Below are 22,505 nucleotides of genomic sequence, written 5' to 3' on the forward strand. Positions count from 1 at the left end.
AGCCTGCACCCGGTGACCCTAAATACATTAGGGGTCAATTGCCGTTAGACTCCATGGTGGTTGCCAATGCTCGCAAGAGAGCCCACTCACAAACGACTGGTGATGCTCCTCCCCCAGACAAGGAGTCCAAAGTACTAGAAACATCGGGCAAACGCATTGAAGCGCAAGCAGCGAACATCCTGCGCATAGCCAATACACAGGCACTCCTGGCACGTTATGACAGGTCACATTACGACACGCTGGAGTCACTGCTCCAACATCTACCAGATGAGTATAAGGAGTCCGCGGAGCTACTCATTAGAGAAGGACAACTCCTCACTAATGCATCCATAAAATGCGCCCTTGACGCAGCTGACACAGCGGCTAGGGCAATAAACACAAGCGTCATGCAAAGACGTCATGCCTGGTTAAGAATCTCTGTCTTCAAACCCGAGATCCAAAACAATATTCTGAACTTACCAGTTAACACAGAATTCTTATTCGGCCCAGACGTTGACACTACCCTAGAAAAGATAAAGAAAGACACTGACACTGCGAAATCAATGGGGGCTCTGCAAACGCAGCAATTTCGTAGTGGCTCCTTTCGTCGCACTGGAAATAGAGGCACAACAAGGGGTCAGGGGTCACAACAGCAGTATACTAAAAGTGGCGCACAAAGCACCTATGACAAAAACAACAGGGGTGGATATCGTGGATCCAGCACCAAAGGCAGGGGACGTGGCCATGGCAACACCAGGTCCTCTCCAAAAAACAAACAGTGACGCCCTCTCCTTACCCCCCGACCACATAACACCTGTCGGAGGGCGACTCCAGCTGTTCCTGTCCTCATGGAAGAACATCACCACGGACAGGAGGGTCAGGGACATCATCCAACATGGGTACTGTCTAGAACTAACTTCCACTCCACCCAACATACCACCAAAGCACCGTCCTATGTCAGCCGAACACTTAGATTTACTCCAGCAAGAAGTGCTTGCTATGCTTGCAAAAGGGGCAATAGAAGTAGTGCCCATCGCCCATTGGGGCACAGGGGTGTACTCTCTGTACTTCTTAATCCCAAAAAAGGACGGCTCGCTCAGACCTATCCTAGACCTGCAACCCCTAAACCTATATATACTATCGGAGCATTTCCATATGCTCACCCTCCAGCAGGTTCTCCCACTACTCAGTCAGGGGGATTTCCTAGCTACGCTAGACCTGAAGGATGCATACTTCCACATACCAATACACCCTTCACACAGGAAATACCTCAGATTCACTATTCAAGGGAATCACTATCAGTTCAAAGTTCTCCCCTTCGGAGCAACAACAGCACCCAAGTGCCTGGCAACAGTGGCTGCGCATCTGCGAAGACAAAACATTCACGTCTTCCCTTATCTGGACGACTGGCTAGTTCAGGCCAAGTCAGCACAACAATGTGCCACCCACATGTCCCACACCATTCACCTTCTTCACGATCTAGGATTCTCACTAAATTACCCAAAATCAAGTCTCCAACCTGCGCACGTACAACAGTACTTAGGCGCAACGATCGACACTCTGGCTGCCACAGCTCAGCCAACTTTAGTGAGAATCAACAGTATGCAACAGCTGATCTCCAAATTCCAACCTCAGCACTCCCTTCCTGCGCGAGTATTCATGCAGTTGATAGGCATGATGGCCTCCTGCATTTTCATAGTCCCACACGCGAGACTACATATGCGCCCGCTTCAGGAGTGCTTGGCACGTCAATGGAATCAGGCTCACGGGCAATTAAAAGACCTAGTGTTGGTGAGCGGTCGGGCATGCAACTCTCTGCATTAGTGGAATCCACAAAACCTTTGCAAGGGCCGACCGTTCCAAGAGCCTGTTCCACAAATAGTACTGACAGCGGACGCCTCTCTCCAGGGATGGGGAGCTCATGTACTCAATTACACAGTGCAGGGACTATGGACGACACAGCAAAACAAGATGCACATCAACCTTCTGGAACTGATGGCAATCTTCCTAGCCATGAAGGCATTCAAAGTACACCTGTGCAACAAAGTCGTGTTGATCCGGACGGACAACATGACTGCCATGTACTACATACAGAAGCAGGGAGGAACACACTCTCCACAGTTGTCTCATCTGGCTCAGAGCATGTGGAAGTGGGCCATTCAAAGGAACATATTCCTCATGGCGGAACACCTCCCCGGCAAGGACAACCAGATGGCGGATCTGCTCAGCAGACACAGCCACCAGATGCACGAGTGGGAGCTACACCCATCAGTACTCCAACCGTACTTCCAGCAGTGGGGTCATCCAGAGATAGACCTATTCGCCACAAACGAAAACGCAAAATGCCAAAGCTTTGCCGCCAGGTTCCCACATCCACAGTCGCAGGGCAATGCGATATGGATGAACTGGTCCGGCAGATTTGCGTACGCTTTTTCTCCCAGCGCCATTAATACTGCTGGTGGCACGCAAACTGCGACAGCACTCACTGACACTCATCCTTGTTGCTCCAACGTGGGCACGCCAGCCATGGTACACCACCTTTCTGGAACTTTCCGTGGTGCCGCATCAAAGGCTGCGTATCAAACCCGCACTTTTAACGCAGAACCATGGCGAAATTCAGCACCCAGATCCGCAACAGCTGAACCTGGCAATCTGGCTCCTGAAGTCTTAGAGTTTGGCTACCTAAACCTGCCACCTGACTGTATGGAGATCATCAAGGAGGCCAGGAGACCCACTACCAGAGCTTGCTATGCAGCTAAATGGAAGAGGTTTGTCATTTACTGCAACAACAATGACATTAACCCGCTAGACGCATCCATTCAAAACATAATCTGCTACCTCTTACACCTATACCGATGCAATCTGGAATACACCTCAATACGTATCCATTTAACAGCAATAGCAGCCTATCTACAAAACAGGCAGCACCTCTCTTTATTCAGAGTGCCTGCCATCAAAGCCTTCTTGGAAGGACTTAAACGAGTAATTCCCCCAAGACACCCACCAGCACCGGTGTGGAACCTCAACCTGGTCCTCACCAGACTAATGGGTCCGCCCTTTGAACCTCTCCATTCATGTGAGATTCAATTCCTCACCTGGAAAGTGGCTTTCCTGGTTGCCATCACTTCCTTAAGGAGAGTTAGTGAACTCCAGGCACTAACCATTCAGGAGCCATTCATTCAGGTCCACGCAAACAGGGTTGTCCTACGCACCAACCCCAAGTTCATGCCCAAAGTCATGTCACAGTTCCACATTAATCAAACTATCGAACTGCCCGTTTTCTTCCAAAATCCGCAAAATGTCGCGGAAAGAATGCTCCATACACTAGATGTAAAGCGGGCTCTCATGTACTATATTGACAGGACAAAGGATTTTAGAAAAACTAAACAACTCTTCGTTGCCTTCTCTCCACAACACAAAGGCAACGCCATTTCCAAAGCAGGAATAGCCAGATGGATCGTTAAATGCATTCAGATTTGCTATCACAAAGCTAAACGCACATTAACGGTTCCCCCACGAGCCCACTCAACACAAAAGTTAGGGGCATCCATGGCTTTCCTAGGAAACATCCCTTTACACGAAATTTGTAGAGCAGCCACATAGTCCACTATACATACATTTACCAAACACTACTGCGTAGATGTACACTCAAGACAGCAAGCAGCTGTAGGACAGGCTGTTCTCAAAACTCTTTTCCAGACTGCTGCAGCTGGCACAGGTAGTCGCCGCTAGGGGAGGTACTGCTATATATTCTATGCACAGATATGAATTCAGCAGCCCACATGCCTCAAACTGATTATGCTACTTACCAGGCAGACAATCCTATTACGCAGATCCTCAGCTTCATTTATCTTGCAGGTGACACTTGTAATATCATCTGTGATATCATATGTTAAGTGAGGAGTTATGGTTGCACCGCTTACCATAACATACCTTCAACTAAAAGATTATGGGGGAATCTCTATTTTTTGTATGACATATGGTATCCTCTCTTAAGTTAGGAGGAATAGGTTCCCTATGTTTTTTTTTATTCAATCTAAATAAATACTTATATATGTGTGTATTTATGTGTGATTGTTTTGTGTTGATATAAGATGTCCTTACTTCCTCTGGGCGCCAGCAGCTGTTGTCAGGACTCCTTCTTCCGCCTGCCCCCTGGTAACTCGTTGTTCCCCTGGCCGGGCTTGGCTCCGCCCCCTTTGCAGCAACGCGGGACATGCCGGGCTTGGCTCCGCCGGCCCCGAGAAAACCACAACACCCAGGATCCCCTGGGACAGGTCGAGACAGCACACGCGCCAGGAGGCGCTTAAAGGGCCGCCTAGTCCCTCGCCCTGCAAGGACGTGCGCGGACGCGCCGGGAGAAGCCTGGGACAAGGGCGGGGCCATCTGCGGCCGGAGGAGGCCGGAAGAGGCCGGGCTGGGCCACCCTATTTTCCTGTGCAATTCATTGCCCTTGGCACTCGGAGCAGGTCTGTGTATTTTTACTTCAGCTTTGACAATTGTCCTCTTCTTCGCCGCACGACAGTGCTTCTGTAAAGCAGTCTTACAATGAACAAATGGAAAACGGCCGGGAGGGTAGTCGGTACTCTGGATACTTTTCTAAAATGAGCAGAATCTGTTTTAATCCATGAGATAGAGGCCACTGAACGAAGACTTTCTTTAGACCCCAGGGTTTTAGGGGGGGGGGCCACAGCCTCGTACACTCTTAAATGTCTCCGGGTCAACTTCTGAACTGGCTGCTCCTAATGATTGCCTGCGGCCCAGGACACCTAGCCCTGCCACATTTAGCCCTGAGCACCACCCGCTCCCTCCTCCAAGTTCTTCGTGCACCCCCGCCGGCGTTACCACCAGAGGGATGAAAGTGGTAGAGAAAACTAACAAAATGCCACAGAAAAAAGTAAGGAAGGGGCGCAGCACTACAAAACAAAAACAAAAACCCCTTATACCATCTACCGCTACAAAAGGGGTATTCGTGTTTGGTAGTTCAAGCGCAGTATCCCCTCCACCCATCGTTAACTCTTCCAAAGTACCTACCGATTCTAACCACAGTTTGAGTAGAAGTGACTTTTCTTCTGTCCTAAAGGAGCAACTAGCTGTCTTTTTTGAGCCGCTGACAAAAATATTGGACTCTGTTGACATCAGGCTAGCAAGGATTGAGGACGTTTTGGCAAGCCTATCACATGAGGTCCAGGCCCACTCCTCCAAGGCTGCCTCTACCAGTAACACTCTAGCTTTGGTGGGGGATATTCATAAGGACCAGCGCGGCAATATGGTTCAAGCAAAAATACACAAGGCTGGGGCTGACTCTGTTGGAAGCACGAGAACTGTTCAGCTAAGTGGGCCCTGTAATGTTGAGACAATCTCCAACCAAAGGTTACCAGCGTTTAAGAGCCCCCTGAGGCCGAACAACAACATTAACTCTGGTTGCCAAGTGAGGCATCCCTTTCTTCATCTGCCCCCTGAAGCATCCCCTTACACGGTCATCTTGGCGAATGTTCCCATCCTTCCCCAGGGCATTCAAGAACATTTGTCCTCCCTTAAAAATAAGGCCCTTCATCACTTGAACAAAATGACAAATCTTGGGGATGGTCTATTTGAGGAATTTAAAATGGCCAGACGGATCGAATGGGTTAGGCAATCTGCCAAATCTTTCAAAGGAGATTGTGTAGTCCTAAGCTTTAGGTCCCCAGGCCTCGTTCGACATATTCTAGAGGCAGCTAGTTTTAAACCTGTAAATGGGGCCTCTATTGCCATACTCCCCCTTTGTTTCTTTTACCAACAGCACCCGTCCCAGGGTCACCGGGATGCCCACATAGCAAGACGTAACCATCTTAGGCCCGATTTTTCTATCCAGCTTAGTAATCGTTTCAATGTTTTTTCTCCACTTGATGAACTAGATTGACAATGGGTGGGAACCAGGGGGAGGGTACCGACAGACGTATCTGGGACTGGAGGGGTGTTATCTTACACTGGCCCCCCTAGCCCAGCGCATCTTTTGGTCCAGCTCCCTGTTACCACCATTGTCAACACACCCGTATCAATCCCGGACTGCTGCCCCACGGTCCCAGTAGCTGCCACCGGGCCCCTGCCTTCCTTACAGGATGTATTCATGCTCATCTCCTCGTGGAATATAGCGGGCCTGGAATCCAAAGTTGGGTCAGCTGATTGGGCATCCTTCATCAATGGTGTAGACATCTGGGCATTCCAAGAAACCTGGTCTGTGGATAACATATTCCATGTCGGTTATTTAAATTTCTCGAAACCGGCAGATAAGGGCTTAAGGGGGAGGCCGGTAGGAGGTCTAACATGCTGGGTCAGGCAAAAGGAGGGGATAACTGTGGGTGAGATACCTCTCGACAATCCCGACATCTTAGCAATAAGAGCAAGATCCTCAGGAGGACTCGATCTACTCCTGTATAATGTTTATGCTAGAGGGCAGCGGGGGGCAGGTGTTCTCCGGTTATAGTAGCCCTTGAGTCTCTTTTAGTCGAGGGCGTCCATATTACCAACTTGATTATAGCAGGAGATTTTAACACATGCTTTGAGCCGCTGGACTTTGATGATGGTAGGCTTAGTGAGGAGGTGGATGTTCTCTGGGGTGTGCCACAATTGGATCTCCAACCCATCAAAAAATGGTCTGAGGCAGCTCTCCAGGATAAAGGGCTGTGTCTGGAATGGGGCCTCAGGGCTGTCAATGGCAGGACGAAGTCTGACGTATTGGGGGAGGCGACCTTTGACAATGGGCGCCATAAAAGTAGGATAGACTACGTCCTAGTTAAAGTGAAATTTTGGCACCATGTCTCAGATATGAAATTATATCCCCGCCCCGAAAGCGATCATAACCCCCTGGTGCTCACTCTAAATGGGCTGAGTTTCGGCCCTGTAGTAACTATGGAGTCGGTCAGTTGTCCTAACCACGTAATATTGGGTAACGACTTGAGAAGGGTCCGTTGGGATAAGGTGGCACTTGATGATAAGAACATGCTAGAAATCCGGACACTAGTCTCAGGTTCTGTAGAGGAAATCAATGACTGTGGTTCACAGGAGGTTCTTAATGTCAAACTGCCTATAATCCATAATGAGCTTTTTTGTAGTCTCAAAGGGTTCTTTTTAAATTCCAAGCCGATAAGAGTGAAATGCAAGTCAAAACCCACTTCATGGTATAACGACAGCTGTAGGTCCTCCCATAAAGCCCTTGTGAAAGCAATCAAATCCAGGAACCATTCTACTATCCAACAGTCTAGGGCACATTACAAATCTACCCAAAGAGATGCAAAAAGGGACTGGTACGAGGAACGATGGAAGCATCTGTTGTCCGCTTGTAAAGGGAGGAATATTACTCGGTTCTGGGATTTAATAAAATAGGGGGATGGGCAAAGGTTGATTACTCCAATCAACAATGGGGACCCACTCCACTGGGTTGCCTTTTTTGAAGCCCAATATCACCAGGGTACGGAGTGCAATACGACTGTTCCGGTTATAAGCGTCGACTCTCCACTGACGGTTAGTGCCAAGGAGGTTGAGGTGGTCCTATGCAACATTCCAAGTGGTAAGGCTCCAGGGCCTGATTGTATCCCCCCAGATCTTTTTAAACAGAATAGTGATCTGTGGGTTCCCTACATCACGACTGATTAATTCACTGGCGCGGGGCAAACCATTTCCAACTTCTTGGTCCGGGGCGGAAATCATCCCAATCTATAAGAAGGGGGATCGTTCTGCTCCGGCCAACTACAGGCCCATCAGCCTTATCGATGCACTCCAAAAAATTACTGCTCGGGTTCTCCTGGGCAGAATTCAAAGCTGGATGACCAAAGAGAACATCTTATCTTCCTTGCAAGTAGGCTTCCGGGCGATATGGGGACACTAGACCAAGTTTTCAGATTTGTCATGCTCTATTGGAAGGAAGTCCTTTTAGGTAAGGGCCCGATATTCGCAGCATTCGTAGATCTGAAATCTGCGTTCGATCTTGTTCCTAGAGCCAAACTGTGGGACGTCCTGTTGGGACTAGGGTTACCCAAGGAATTGGTGGATTTTGTGGTTAAACTCCACAACTCCAACTATGCCCAGGTTCTGTGGGGGAAACCAGGTGAGGTCACCGAGAAGTTTAGTGTTGGGAAGGGTGTTCGCCAGGGGTGTGTCCTGGCCCCAACCCTTTTTTCTCTCTTCATGAATGGGGTGGTGCAGTACTTCGATAATTTTCCAACAGACGTGCCCATGTTGGCAGACCAAAGGTTACCTTTGCTCATGTTCGCCGATGACACCCTGATTCTCTCAAAAATGAGGCCGGGCCTCCAGTTGGCACTGTCCCGCTTTGAGGAGTTTTGCGGCGATCATGAGCTGGTTGTTAATGTGGGAAAAACTAAATTTATGGTACTCCACGGGGCAAGGCCTGTTTCTGCAAGAGTTTTCATGAGCGGGAAGCTCTTGGAACAGGCCAACGTATTCTCTTACTTGGGTATCACCCTAGGTGCAAGGCTTAGTTGGTCACCCCATGTGAAGCTACTTGCTTTGAAACACTCCCAGCTAGCAGGGGCTTTGATAAAGGAACACAGGCTTTCTCAGACCAAGCCAATAGCCCCAGCTGTTAAATTATACACCCTGAAAATCATCCCGGCTATACTTTACGGCGCCGAGATCTGGGGTTGTAGTATTCTAACAGATCTAACAAAGGCCCAAAACAAGTTCCTAAGATCTATAGTGGGCCTCCCCAGTTCGACCCCCCCACACCCCCCTCCTCCTTGATTTAGGCTGCAACGGAATCGAGGACATTGCCCAGTTCAGAATGTTGGCTTTCTGGAGAAGGCTCTGGACAGTACCAGAATTAAGCCCTTTCGCCAAAGCCATAGCTGAAATAAGGGGTCTGGATCGCTCAAATAAGATCCTATGGCTATCCAGAATTAAAGCCTTACTTACAGAGATGGGGATGGGGATGAGGACGAGGGACTTATGGGTGTCTCCAGAGTCGGCTGTTTTTCCATCAGAGCAGCCTACTGGGATTTAATTAACTACAGGAGGTATGCTAGCACAGGAGGCTCTTCATTGTCAAGAGCTTTTCTGGATTTTAAAGATAACCCCCAGCTGGAAGGTTATTGGGACCTTATCACCAAACCCAGAGACCACAGGTTGTTTCACCAGTTTCGAGTAGAAACCCTCCCAGTAAGGAAGTTCACTCGCAACTGGTCAACCGGCAAGGGTGATAGGTGTCCATTTTGTCCTGAATTTGTTGAAACTATTGACCACCTACTATACGTTTGCCCTGCTTACCGGTTACCTAGAAGCGTGTGGCTCAAACCCCTATGCATACACCTGGGCACAAACTCGGCAATGACCGCCAAGAGATTACTGAAAAGCGGGGGCAATGCCACTATAATAACAGGGGTTGCCAAGTTTTTGAGCTGGTCTTGGGCTATTCGCGAAAAAGTTAGTGGGTTGTGGTCATTTTAGGGATGAATTTTAATAAGCTAAGCAGCCGTATGTACACATGTAAAGTGTTTTAGATTGATATACTTAGTACCGTTTTTAAAAGTTATTTCATTTTTCTTTCTGTAAATTTGAATGTGCTTTTTTACTCTTTTATATTTGTCTTTTAAGATGAACAATCGAAATAAAGACCTTTTTGAATTGAAAAAAAAATTGATATAAGAAAAAGTCGATTTTTATATCCAATATCTTTAATACAATTTAATTTGCTACAAAAAAATATGGCATTTTAGAATCTGAAATGTTATGTTGTTCTTTTTGTTTAGTTACAAAGCGCCTGGCATGATTTTAAAATGAAAGCTTTCTCCAGAAGTGAACATGGAACCACCGCAGAGTAAGTATGAGTGATCAATATAAAAAGTGTATTAAAATGTTAGACAAGTAGAGACGATCCCCAACTGAATCATAATAACAATAATTATTTGTTATATATTGGTTTATAGGCCACATCTGCCATTCATGACCTCAGTAAATAAAAGGTGTTACTATTATGCAATTTAATGGGTCTAAATGTATGACCTCTGAAAGATGGCAATAATGCAAACTGCTAATATGTATATTATCGTAAACACAAACAACGGGTGTGTAGCTGACTGCGCAGTTTGAGATCTGTATGCTTTTTGCTGCCAACATCATCTAGGCTCTCATTTTCTACATTTCAGAATACATTTCCCTCACCTCATTCCATCACTAGCTGTAAACCATTGTTTGATTTAAACCTTTGATAAGAGGTCCATCCTGTGTCCACAAATCTTGAATGTTACAGAAGTTGAGCACCGATCACATTTAGCAGGAATAGCTATTAACGATCTTTGAGCGCGCAAAAGAAGAAATTGCAGTCATTTCCTTAGCCTTTTGTTTCATCAACACAAATGGTAGATCTGTGACAACTTTGCATTTTGAAGCTTGTATTGCACAGCTTGTAGTAATACAATCAGACTGCTCATGGGTGCATGATAACTGTTTTTCATGTGTTTATGTACCATATTTAGTGCTTCTGACATATGGCACGTGACTAGAAACAAATGTTATCTGTACATACACCTAGGGACTTCAATTATTATTTGTAGTCAATTTTTCCTGATAATTAAGCATAGAGCCGTGGCCTGGAAAGAAGTCTGGCCTCTTGTTTGTTAGTGTCATCTACTGAATGGATCCTTGATATTTATTTACATTTTCTCTCCATAAGTGTCCTTCAGGCTTGCGGCTTAGTTAAAACTCAGCTGTGCTCTGTGTATCGTCGGTGCTTTCTACTTTTCCCCACTGGACACCGATCACCGTTGTCTGAGAACCTACAGGACCGAGCCATGAAACTTTTACAGTAAGTATGGGCTAGAAAGAAAAACTGGTAAACATGGGGTGGAACGATTTTTAATCCGCATCTACCACCAATAGTTCCTCTACACCGGTTATGCAGGCTGGGGGGAAGGAGACAGTACATACTCTGGTTATAGGTTTAATGGACTATTGTGTTGGTCTATAAAATTTTATGTTTGCATTGGTTAGCTGTAGGGTGATCCATAAAAATACCGCATATATTCTGCCCATAATGTGACCAATGTAATCTAATGTATTGAAAGACCCGTAATGTTAATAAAAAGATCACTTTCTTGTTAACTTTGATGATAAAAGAACAGAGATACAAAGCTATTTGCTAGTTGCAAACCCTGCGATTCGCTAAATCACAGGATTTGCGGCTGCTACATTTTTTGGGGAATGTATTAAACCCATTATACGATACACTAACCGCTTACATAATCACAAAATGGGTTCAAAAGGGCATTGCAAATCGCTATTTAGAAGGAACGTGTTGTAGCGTCCTTTCAACAATGCAATTTGTTATGATATGTATCCATGTTTTAAGATAATTGGGTGATAGAGATGGGCGGGACCTAATATATGGCCTCTTTATACGCGGATGACTTCTTGTTATAGTGACAAAAAAAATGCAGCTGATGCAATGCCACTCCAGCTGGAGATCCTGTACAAGGTTTGGAAACAATCAGGGTTTAGAGTTGTTAACAAACAAAAACCACTCATATACACACTAGCCGAAGAATCTTGTATACTGAGACCGACCCTCCAGTTTATTCGTAGTCTATAAAGGCTCTCTGGATTTCTGCATATCACTTGCCCCATCAGTGTCTGGGAGAATAGCAAGAATTAAAGTGTTTCTTAAGTATTTGATACTTGTTTTAATGCAGCCTATACCTCATAGCACACAAACATATCAAACAACTACGTTCACTGTTTTATACACTAATATGGGACAAGAGAAGAATTAGGACTGACATGGATACCCTCACATGCACGTATGTCCTATATATGGAAGACTACTACCAGGCAGCCCAACTGCACTTTGTGGCTGACTGGTTGGACCAAGACAATAGTGACAATCAAGATCTGTTGGTCTGGGGTTTAGAAGGAAATTAGCTGCCAAAACACTTGTTTCTGAATGCAAAACCATTCTGTAACACCCCCTGCCCAGTGGGAAATATGTCTTTGGTATGGAAGAGATATAGGTTGGGATGGGGCAAACATAGGCCATATTCATGTACCTTACCTCATCTAGTAGACTTTTCCCCCTTAGAATGTAACCTTGGTATATCGAGGTGGGTGTGTTATGATGGATGGCCTATGGGTGACAGATGAGTTGTCTTCATTCATTATAGCCAGAGAGTGGTTTCAGATTGCTCCAGGATTTTTCTTCAGGCCAAGCCATTTGAGGTACTGCGCGCTGGCTGTGAGTCAACATACAGGACACCCGAAGGTGTCCAATGCCCTAGTACTACTAGTCTTAGCATACCAGTGAGAGATTATTATTCAATTATATATTACCACCAGAGAGGGCACCCACAAACATCTTTTTAATGTATCCATGCCATTTGCATTTGTGTAATTGCTTTGAAGTTCTGTGTGCTTTATGATTATATCTGTTATAATTAAAATCTAATAAAAGATGGTTAAAAACATGTTTTCAAAAAAATATATATCAATGTTTTTCAACCAAATTCTTGTCACATGACATTGAACTTTTACCGACTCCCAACATGGGGTGAGATGTGATTTGCTTAGAGGAAGGGGTTTCCTAGATTATATGCTATATTACAAAAGCTTAGAAACTTCAGCTGATCTTGCTTCTTTACATGCAGAAAGTGGGAAAAAATTATTAAAAACATTTGTTGTTGAAGTCTATAGGAATTTTCTTTTTAGAGCAAGTGAAATTTTTCCAAGTAGCCGTTATATGTTGAAAGACAACAGACCAATTAATTTATTATCATTGGAATACGTGTTGCAGTATTCGGTTTAGCTACCCAGAAATAAATTAATAACTTCAAGTGGAATATCTACTTGAAATAAAATATTGATTTCATTCCCAAACCTGTTACCAGAAATGATAAACATTTGGGCATGTAATAAATATATATTTTAAGTCAATATATACACAGTTAAATGACCAGCAACTATTACTTGTATTCTTAGAGTTCCTTCCTAGAGAAACAGAAGTTATTAATAATCTTTTATACATCAAAAAAGCAAGGTGTCAGTAGTATTAGCTGCATGAGAAGACTTATGTGAATTCAACGATATCATTTTCTACATATCAATAGACCAATAAATAGTAAGATTATTTCCATAAAGTAATTCAGTTTTTGAATTTGGATTTAACTTCAAAATCTGATATTATAATTAGCAAGGTCTCATAACATTACTCATATGAATTCAGAAAATAAATCTAGTTTGAATGTTCGAAAAGGAGAAAACAGCATAATCCTTCCACAACTGATTAACCCAAATCAAACCTTTATCTCACCAAGCCCTGCAAAATTGATTTTTTGTTTATTTTCATATATTTATTATACCAGATAGATAAATTTAAGAACTCCGTTTGAAGCAAGTGTGGCTGTAGATACACAAGCTCTGCATACTTCTGCCATCTAGTGTTGGGTCCAGATGTGTGCAAGTTGTTTTTCTTGAAGACGTCTTTTGAGTCACAAGACAAAGTGACTCTTCCTCTTGGTGATAATGTGCATGGGCATCAACTCCATCATTAGATTGTTTTCTTTCCGCCGTCGGGATCGGACGTGTTTTGTGGCGCTCCGGTTCAAGACTGTATCCAGTTCCTTTTGGTTCGCTCTTCATTTCCATCCTCTTTGGTATATATTGTCTCAGTTTCCATCCTTGCTCCTGGAAGATCAGAGAATTTACGACGGACACCCAGCCCTCTGGCTCGGCACTGAAAGCCAAGCCGAACACATGGCTCCTGCACTGAGACAATCGGACTCTGCACCGAGTCGACCATCTGCCTGTTCAGCTCCGAGCAACCCGCTTCCACCGCCTTCTGCTCTGACCTCTTCGCATCCGAAAAAGAAAACTGCTTCAGCAACGAAAACTTCGTCTTCCACATCGAAGTTGGGTCCAGAACCCATCACACAGATCATGCAGACGGCCGCTCAATCCAAAGCAGAAAGCACTACTTGTATAGCCTCGAGCTAGCCTTATTTTAGCTTGGCCTGGGCCCTCAGCGTCCAAATTATCTAAGTGCCAGCTTTCCTTTGTAGAGGCCGTAGATGTACCAATACCTGCTAAAAAGAAAAGGGACATTTCAATCAGCCCATCACATCCTCCTCTTCTTCCTTCACCACCGCCCTCTTCTCCACCACCACCTTCACCACATGATTCACAGGGTGAACTAGAAGACTACAGACCGCAAGGGTCTCCACAGTCTTCTACCGATGATCAAGGGAGGAGAGGGATCATATTCACAGCCCACAGATCTCTGGGCTAATTAGGATGTTGATCGCCTGGCAATACTGACCCAGATCTCTACATGGACAAACCATCACCTTAGATGATGCTTCATCTTTCCAAGACCTCATCACTAGGGCAGCAGCTTATCACCAGGTGCCTCTACACAAAGACCCTATTGAGGATGATTTCCTTTTTGAAACCTTGTCCAATACACATAGAGCATTTCAATACCTGCCTGTGCTTAAAGGTATGCTTAGACATTCTGACAAAATTTTCAAGAACCCAGTGCGCACATGCATGATCACACCCAGGGTCAACAAAAAAGTATAACCCTTTACCCTCAGACCCTATTTATGTCAAAGATCAGCTCTCCTCAGACTCATTAGTTGTATCTAATGCCTGTAAAAGAGCCAATTCTCAATCCTCAGCAGATACTCCGCCACAGGAATTCAAACGTATTGATGCTTCAGGGCAGCGGGTGGCAGCTCAAACCTCCAATCATTGGGTGATCGCTAACACTCAAGCCCTGTTAGCAAGATATGACAGAGCACATTGGGATGAAATGGAGGATCTCCTCCAATATCTCCCAGAGGAATATAAGAAAAGGGGTCATAAAATTGTGAATGAGAGAAAGTCGATCTCTGATAATTCTATTAAATGTGCCCTAGACTCAGCAGACACTGCCCCCTGGGGAGATAACACAAGTGTTTTGTTGCATAGACATGCATGATTATGTATATCTAGTTTCAAGCCAGAAGTGCAACAAATATTATTGAATTTACTTTTTGATAAAGAGCATCTATTTAATCCCCAGGTGGACCCAGCATTAGAAAAAATGAAAAAGGTCACTGAAGTAACTCATCATTGGGGATGCTTTGCGTGGCTCCTTTAGGCGTCCCGTCTACAAACAGGGTGCAAAAACAACACCACCTGATACCTCTACCTCCTCCTATAGGCAACAACATGCCTCCCCCTCGAGGGGATACTACAGGGGTATTTACAGAGGAAATATTTCAAAAGGCATGGGGTGCTTCAACACACTCTGCTCCCTCCACCTCCAAGCAGTGACTCTCTGCTTATTCCCCCCGACCACTTAACATCTGTCAGGGGACAACTACAACATTTCTTCCCTACCTGGAAAACCATAACTTCAGATCAATCGGTGTTGGACATTATATAACATGGTTATTGTCTGGAGCTCATAACCACACCTCCAAACATTTCAGCTTGCAGACACAATCTTCCCTTAGATCACCAAAATAAAGCTCAAACAGGAAGTGCGGGCTCTTTTACTCAAAGGAGCCACAGAACATGTCCCTCTTGAACATCAAGGCACTTTAGTTTACTTCCTGTACTTTCCAATTCCCCAAAAAGACGGCTCACCAAGGACTATATTAGATCTCAGGCCCTTAAATCATTACATATTATCAGAACACCTCCATATGGTCACTCTTCAAGACGTAATTCCACAGCTCAGAAAGGTGACTTTATGTCAGCACTAGACTTAAAGGATTCTTACTTCCACATTCCAATCCACCCAGCTCATTGCAACTACCTCAGATTTATTCTAGCTGGAAAGTATTATCAGTTCAAAGTTCTTCCATTCGGAGTCACTACCGCACCAAGGGTGTTCACCAAATCTCTAGCAGCATATCTGTGCAGACAGAACATTCATGTCTTCCAAATCTAGATGACTGGCTCATCAAAGCCAGTACCGATCTCCTGTGTCAACAACACACTCAAACTATTCTTCATCTTATACACCAATTGGGATTTACTGTCAACATACAGAAATCACACCTTCAATCCTCACAAATTCAGCCGTATCTCGGGCCATCCTCAACACACAATTTGGGTTGGCAAGCCCAAATATGGCCAGGATACAAAACACCCAAAAACGGAACACAGCTGTTTCAACCCAGCCAACAGATAACAGTCAAAACAGTTATGAGACTCAGGCATGATGGCATCTTGCATAGCCATCGTACCACATGCTCGACTACATATGAGGCCGCTGCAAGAATGTCTGGCGCGCCAATGGCCTTATCAGCGGGTCATCCACAAGATCTTACAGGATGGGGTGCTCACCTTTAGAATCTCACAATTCAGAGTCTCTAGGATACCAGTCACCAGGACCTCCAGATGATATACCTCGAGCTTCAAGCTGTTCACCTACCATTGAAAGCATTTCTAACTCACCTTGCAGGAAAGGTTGTCTTGTCCCCACGGACATGACAACTATGTACTATTTACAAAAACAGGGAGGACACTGTCTCTACAGTTATCACACCTATCTCAGACGATTTCGAGGTGGGCAATACATCACAATATCCATCTGGTGGTGGAAAACCTCCCAGGGTTGGACAACTACTTTGCCGACCTTCTCAGCAGGATGCGGCAACAAGTCCACAAATGGAAACTCTACCCAGAAGTCCTTCTCCCATACTTTCACAAGTGTTTCTTTTCTCAGATACACCTATTCGCAACGGCAGATCACGCAAAATGCACACATTTTGCCTTCAGATTTACACAACCACTATCCAAAGGCAATGCTCTATGGGTGAGCTTGTCAGGGATATTTACCTATGCTTTTCCACTTCTCGGTCTTCTTCCGTTTGTGGTTCGAAGGCTAATGCAAGCATCTCTCACCCTCATTTTAGTAGCTCCCACTTGGGCTCACCAACCATGGCTCACAACACTGCTCGAACTCTCAGTAATTCCCCACCAGAAGCTTCCCCTCAACCTGGAACTTCTCATTCAGAACCATGGAGAAATCAGGCACCCAAATCCAAAGGAGCTCAACCTTGCGATTTGGCTCCTGAGGTCATAGAATTTGGATACCTTAATCTTTACCCTGAATGTATGACCATTCTTAAAGAAGCACATAGACCTACAACTAGAGCATGTTATGCAACAAAGTGGAAAAGATGTGTCTTCTACTGTCACAGTAATCAAATGAATCCGTTTGATGCAAATGTCCAAAACACTGTCTGCTACCTTCTACATTTACCAACCTCGGGCCTCACTCATACTACCTTACATCTACATTTAGCTACAATTGCTGCTTATCTTCGAAACAGTCAAAATTTGTCCTTGTTTAAAGTACAAGTTATTAAGGCATTCATGGAAGGCCTTAATAGAGTAAGTACCTTGTTCTACCTGCACTAGCATCTAATCTCATTATAGTACTTACCAGACTTATGGGCCCAGCATTTGAACCATTGCGCAACTGCTCCCTAAATTTCTTGACTTGGAAAGTTGGTTTTTAGTAGCCATTACCTCACTTAGACATGCCAGTGAGGAACTGCCATTAACCTTAGAAGAACCTTTCTTCCAACTACACAAGAATAGGTTAGTCCTTAGAACCAACCCAAAATTCATACCAAAAGTGGTTTCATCTTTTCAACTCAATCAATCAGTTGATTTATCTGTTTTTTTCCCAAAACCTGATTCAGTTGCGGAAAGACCTCTGTATACACTAAATGTCAAAAGATCTCTAATGTATTATATTGACAGAACTAAAGAGTTCCGTAAAACTAAACAACTCTTTGTTGCTTTTTCACCCCTCACACCGGAAAGGCCTTATCTAAAACAGAGATGGAAGGTTAAATGTATTCAAACATGTTATGCCAAAGTTAAAAAAGACTTTGCCTATACTCCTTAGAGCACACTCTACTCGTAAGTAGGGGGTGTCCATGGCTTTCCTGGGCAATATCCCAATAGCTGATATTTGTAAGGCAGCTACATGGTCTATACCACACACGTTCCCTAAACATTATTGTGTGGTGCTGTTGCAAGCCAACAAGCCAATATAGGACAGGCAGTGCTATGGACTCTCTTTCAAACAACTGCAACATCCACAGGATAGCTTCCGCTTTTGGAGACGGACTTTTTTTTTTTAGAGTCTATGCACAGCATGTGTATCTACGGCCACACATGCCTCGAACAAAATATCTCACTTACCCTGTAAGCATCTATTAGTGGCATGTAGTGCTGTTGGTTCGAATGCGCCCACCCTCCTCCAGGACACCTGTGGCCATTGCAGTTCCTTTACATTATTTTATTTGCATGTACACCTCTTTACTTATACTTACTATCAAGAGGAGGAGTCGCTTTTTTTCGTGACTCTAAAGACTTTTCTGAAGAAAAGCAACCTGCACACATCGGGACCCAACACCAGATGGTGGAAGTATGCAGAGCATGTGAATCTACAGCATTACATGCCACAAACAGATGCTTTGAGGGTAAGCAACATATTGCTTTTATTGTAAGGATCCAGAGAATAAATAAGGCTTTTACAACAAAGTATTTTTAAAAATTTAAAGGAATAAATTAGAAGGCTTCATGGTAAAAGAACAAAATTCTTTTAAGTAGGGGGCGTGGCCAACAGCCGCCGGAGATGTCCGCTTAGTGAAGCGGCTTCGAGGCCTGCCACCATAAATCCCCAATAAATCCGTAGCTAATCTGAGTGTTAAGCACCGCAGACGACGATGGAAGATGGTCTGAGGCTGCTACATGGGTGCTGCCCACCTGTAGCTTGCTAACATATGCAACAAAAGAGAAAGAAGACACTGCGGCCTGGAGACCCTGTGAAACTGCTGCCTTGATTTGTTTTGGCCGTGGGGGACCCGCTGGGTGGTTCTCCCTCCCTCCCCTGCACCCAGTACCAATGGAGAAAGCCGACCGCCTGGGGACAAACAGAAGAATTAGCCGGCCCCCTCCTGCAGTGAGAGAGGAGTGAGGCTGAGATCCCTCTGGATCCAGCACAAACTATTGGTTGTCGACTGCTAGTGGGACCGGTGACAGAGTGTCTGCCCCCCTTCTGTGGGGGAAGAGGAGCACGACTGAGCCCCCGCTGCACGGGGAGCACCCCCGTAAGCTGCATGGCAGACCACAGTAGGCCTCGCAGGCCCAAAAAGTAAGCTGGGCCCAAATCGGTGGTGTGGGGGATGCTGTCTGCACAGACCCAGGAGGACTGATATCTCCCTACCCCACCTTCCCCCATACATGACAAAAAGGTGAAAAAAGATAAGACATCCCAGAGGCCCTGTGGAGCTGTAGCCTTGATTTGATTTGGATGTGGGGGACCTGCGGGATGGTATCCCCCCCCCAAACCGGCATCTAGCACCATTGGTGGAGACCGATCACTTGTGGGCCCAGAGAGTGAGTCTCCGGCCCCCTCCTGCAGTGAGAGAGGAGTGCCGCGGAGCCACCTGAAGCCGGGAAAGAGGAATAAAGACACAACACCTGGAGGCCGTAGAAGCTGTAGCCTGGGATCATTCAGCTGATGGAGGACCTGTCACGCAGTGCTCCCGCCCCTGGATCCACTCGAACTATTGAGCGTGGACCGTGGGGGAGATTGGGGACAGAATATCAGGCCTCCTGCGTGGGGAGACAAGCATGTCTGAGCCTCGCTCCATGGGGAGCTCTCTGAAGCCACAAGGCTGAGCAGAGGAGGCCGTGCAATGTAATCAGGGCCTGGGGCTGTGGTGTGGGGAGGCTGCCCATGTAGACTCAAGAGGACTGGTATAATACGGCCCCCACCTCCCCCCGGGTGTCTGATGAAAAGGGGATAAGCACTGCGTGCCTGGAACAGACCTCCTGCCCTGGGGGAGCTTACAGGGGGCCCTGAAACTCTATGGACCCACAGAACTGGATGACCCTCCATATGTGCTGGTCGGGTGGAGAAATTACTCACTCTCAACCCAAAAAGCTGGGCACTGGTAGGACACTCACGGAACAGCACATGCTCCATTAATAGTGAGAGGTACCTATCACATCCCGGGCACCGCAAGCACACCTGGACACTCCACAAGCGAACGCATGGCCATACTCCAATTTCGTACAGCCAAATATACTGCTTGGAGTCGTAGTATATGGGAGTAAGGACTTAAGCGTGAAAGGTGTGATGATGCACTAGCCAGGGGGGTGCTGGGGTGATACGATCTAGTCTCCTCTCCCTCATGGATATCACTCTATTTGGCCAAACTGATAATACTATGATCAGGTGCTAGTAGAGCTAAAACATAGGCGCAGATCGGACTGAAGGGTGCTGTGCGGGGTAAAACTCGAGTGGTCGCATTGGACATGTTGGGTCCAACAGCCAGGTGGTGGTGAATATTCCCCCCTCTCATTCCTCCTCTGGGCTATATTGCCACTCTTATAGAATGACAGGTGGAAAAGCCATGAAAGGGTCCCATCAAACGCAGACAGACAAATTTGTCCAAGCCAAGGAGACTGAAAGCTTGCAGGACCCTCAGGATCAATCAGTCTCCGACACTCGCCAGTGGCCAGAATGGGCCTCGGTCTCCTTACAGGACATCATGGCCACAATACAGGTAGTCCGTACTGCACTAGAAGTCCGTTTAGATACAGTCACTACTGAAGTCTCTCTGATGTGTACAGATCTGCGCAACTTGGGATCCTGCATTAAAGAAGTCGCGGACTCAGTGTTCCCCATCTTGCAAGACACACGCAGCCTTAAGACACAGGTAAGGGACCTGCAGTCCTCCAACAGACTCCTAGAGGAACAACTGGAGGATTATGAAGGAAGATCGCAGCGCAACAATGTTTGAATTTTAGAGGTCCCGGAGCACCCCGAAGAGCCAGCAGCTTACTTGTTTGTGGAGGACCTTGTCCTCAAATATTCCCAGCCCCGTGGACTGTCCCAATTTTTCTCCGTGGAGAGAGCGCATTGAGTGCCGGGGGGTCGCCCCAATCCTGGGGCTCCACTGCGACCACTACTGGCTCATCTCTTTCACTTCAGAGACCGCATTGCAATTCTTTGAACGGCAAGAACAGCTCCGCCTGTCCTATATGAAAATGTGTGCATAACCTTCTTCCCAGATTTCACACTCAAGGTCCATCAACAAAGACGCAGTTTTCTTGAAATCAAAAAGGCTTAGCAAGAAAAGTAAGTAAAGTACTCAATGCTCTTCCTGGCGAGACGACACATCAAATCAGTGAACAAGGTATGGTTCTTAACCACCCCAGAGGAGGCCTGTGAGTGGTTGGATGGCTGGCGACCCATAGGAGGCACAAAAGGAGGAACACACCGTGAGAACCGCGTAAGGACCAAGGACACACAAGGATCACGAACTGAGAGAAAATGTCTGGCACAAGATGAAGAAGCAGAGCAAAGGCACAAAGACTGAAGAAAGTGGTGAATACTACCCTGAAGAACCTCACGCTTTCTTGGAAAGACCACATCGTTAGCTCCACAAAGAGACACTGACGACTGGTGGGCTGGCCCGGGGTGGGTGTGGGTACAAGGGGCCTCGCAGTGGATCAACACGAACATTGAAGGTCAGACTTTTAACTATTGTCTCAGTTGGTGCTACAGACTACATTGAACATGGGGAGGGGTGGCAGGCTGTGGGATGGCCTACAGCCCCAAAGTTTAAGATGTTAGGATGGTGCGACAGACACTCTGCAGAGTGGGTGGGCAGGCAGTTCTACATCTGTCATGCAGGGAAACGGGGAGAGGGGCCTTTCTTCTTTATCAATGTTCTTTCTTTTTTTGAGGAATGTTACTGCAGGGCATTGCTGTTGGCATCCATGGGTAGTACCACCAGTTCTCTGAATAAATATTGGTTGATGGATTCACCGCAGGTATGAAATAACAGTATGGATAATCCAGAGGTAGGGAGTGGGGCAGAAGTAGTAAGAATTCTACATAGGTGAGTGAAAACGGGATGAACACTAAGCTACCTGAGCTGTGTATTCTTTCATGGATTGTAAACCGATTGGGGGATACAATTAAAAGGTGCATAGTATCACAGTACATCAAACAACATTCCCCAGATATCGTCCTAATGCAGGAGACGCATCTCCTGGGTAATGCCTGCAGGGCACTTGATCGCTGGGGCTACAAAATGACAGTACATGCAGGGTATACCTCCAGCTCCCTTGGGGCGGGTATCCTCCTTAAGAAGAACTTCCCAATCTTAATCCAAAAGACATGGTCAGACAGACAGGGCAGATTCGCTGCACTAACAGTTGTTTGGGAGGGGGAACAGATGAATATAATATCAGTATATGTACCTCTGGGACTCCATTCTGTTACACTCCCAGATCCAGGAGCGCTCCTGCTCCAAGCACCAGAAGGGTGTTGTTAATAGGAGGAGATTTTTTTTTTTTTAAATTCTTTTTATTGAGGGTAGGAATCACAATTGCAAGGCAAGAAGACGATTCAATCAGGTGTCTTGTTTGAGCATGAGACACTTATCAGTACCACGCATGAACAATTGGTCACAGGTAATTAACGCAGTTACAATGTAGGGTCCAGTTGAGCC

The 22,505-nt window shown here is 45.9% G+C and overlaps 1 protein-coding gene across 2 annotated transcripts in view; it reads left to right on the forward strand.

The window, feature by feature from the left end:
- HPS1 (HPS1 biogenesis of lysosomal organelles complex 3 subunit 1) overlaps positions 1–22,505 on the forward strand; it is a 365,168-nt gene that overhangs the window by 308,054 nt on the left and 34,609 nt on the right. For both annotated transcript variants that reach the window (XM_085606326.1, XM_085606327.1), the window contains exons 14-15: positions 9,726–9,793; positions 10,649–10,780. In XM_085606326.1, coding sequence (XP_085462452.1) covers positions 9,726–9,793; positions 10,649–10,780 — 200 coding nt within the window. The remainder of the gene's footprint in view (positions 1–9,725; positions 9,794–10,648; positions 10,781–22,505) is intronic.

This window comes from Triturus cristatus, chromosome 1_2, assembly GCF_964204655.1.
Source record: "Triturus cristatus chromosome 1_2, aTriCri1.1, whole genome shotgun sequence".
NCBI classification, from domain to species: Eukaryota; Metazoa; Chordata; class Amphibia; order Caudata; family Salamandridae; genus Triturus; species Triturus cristatus.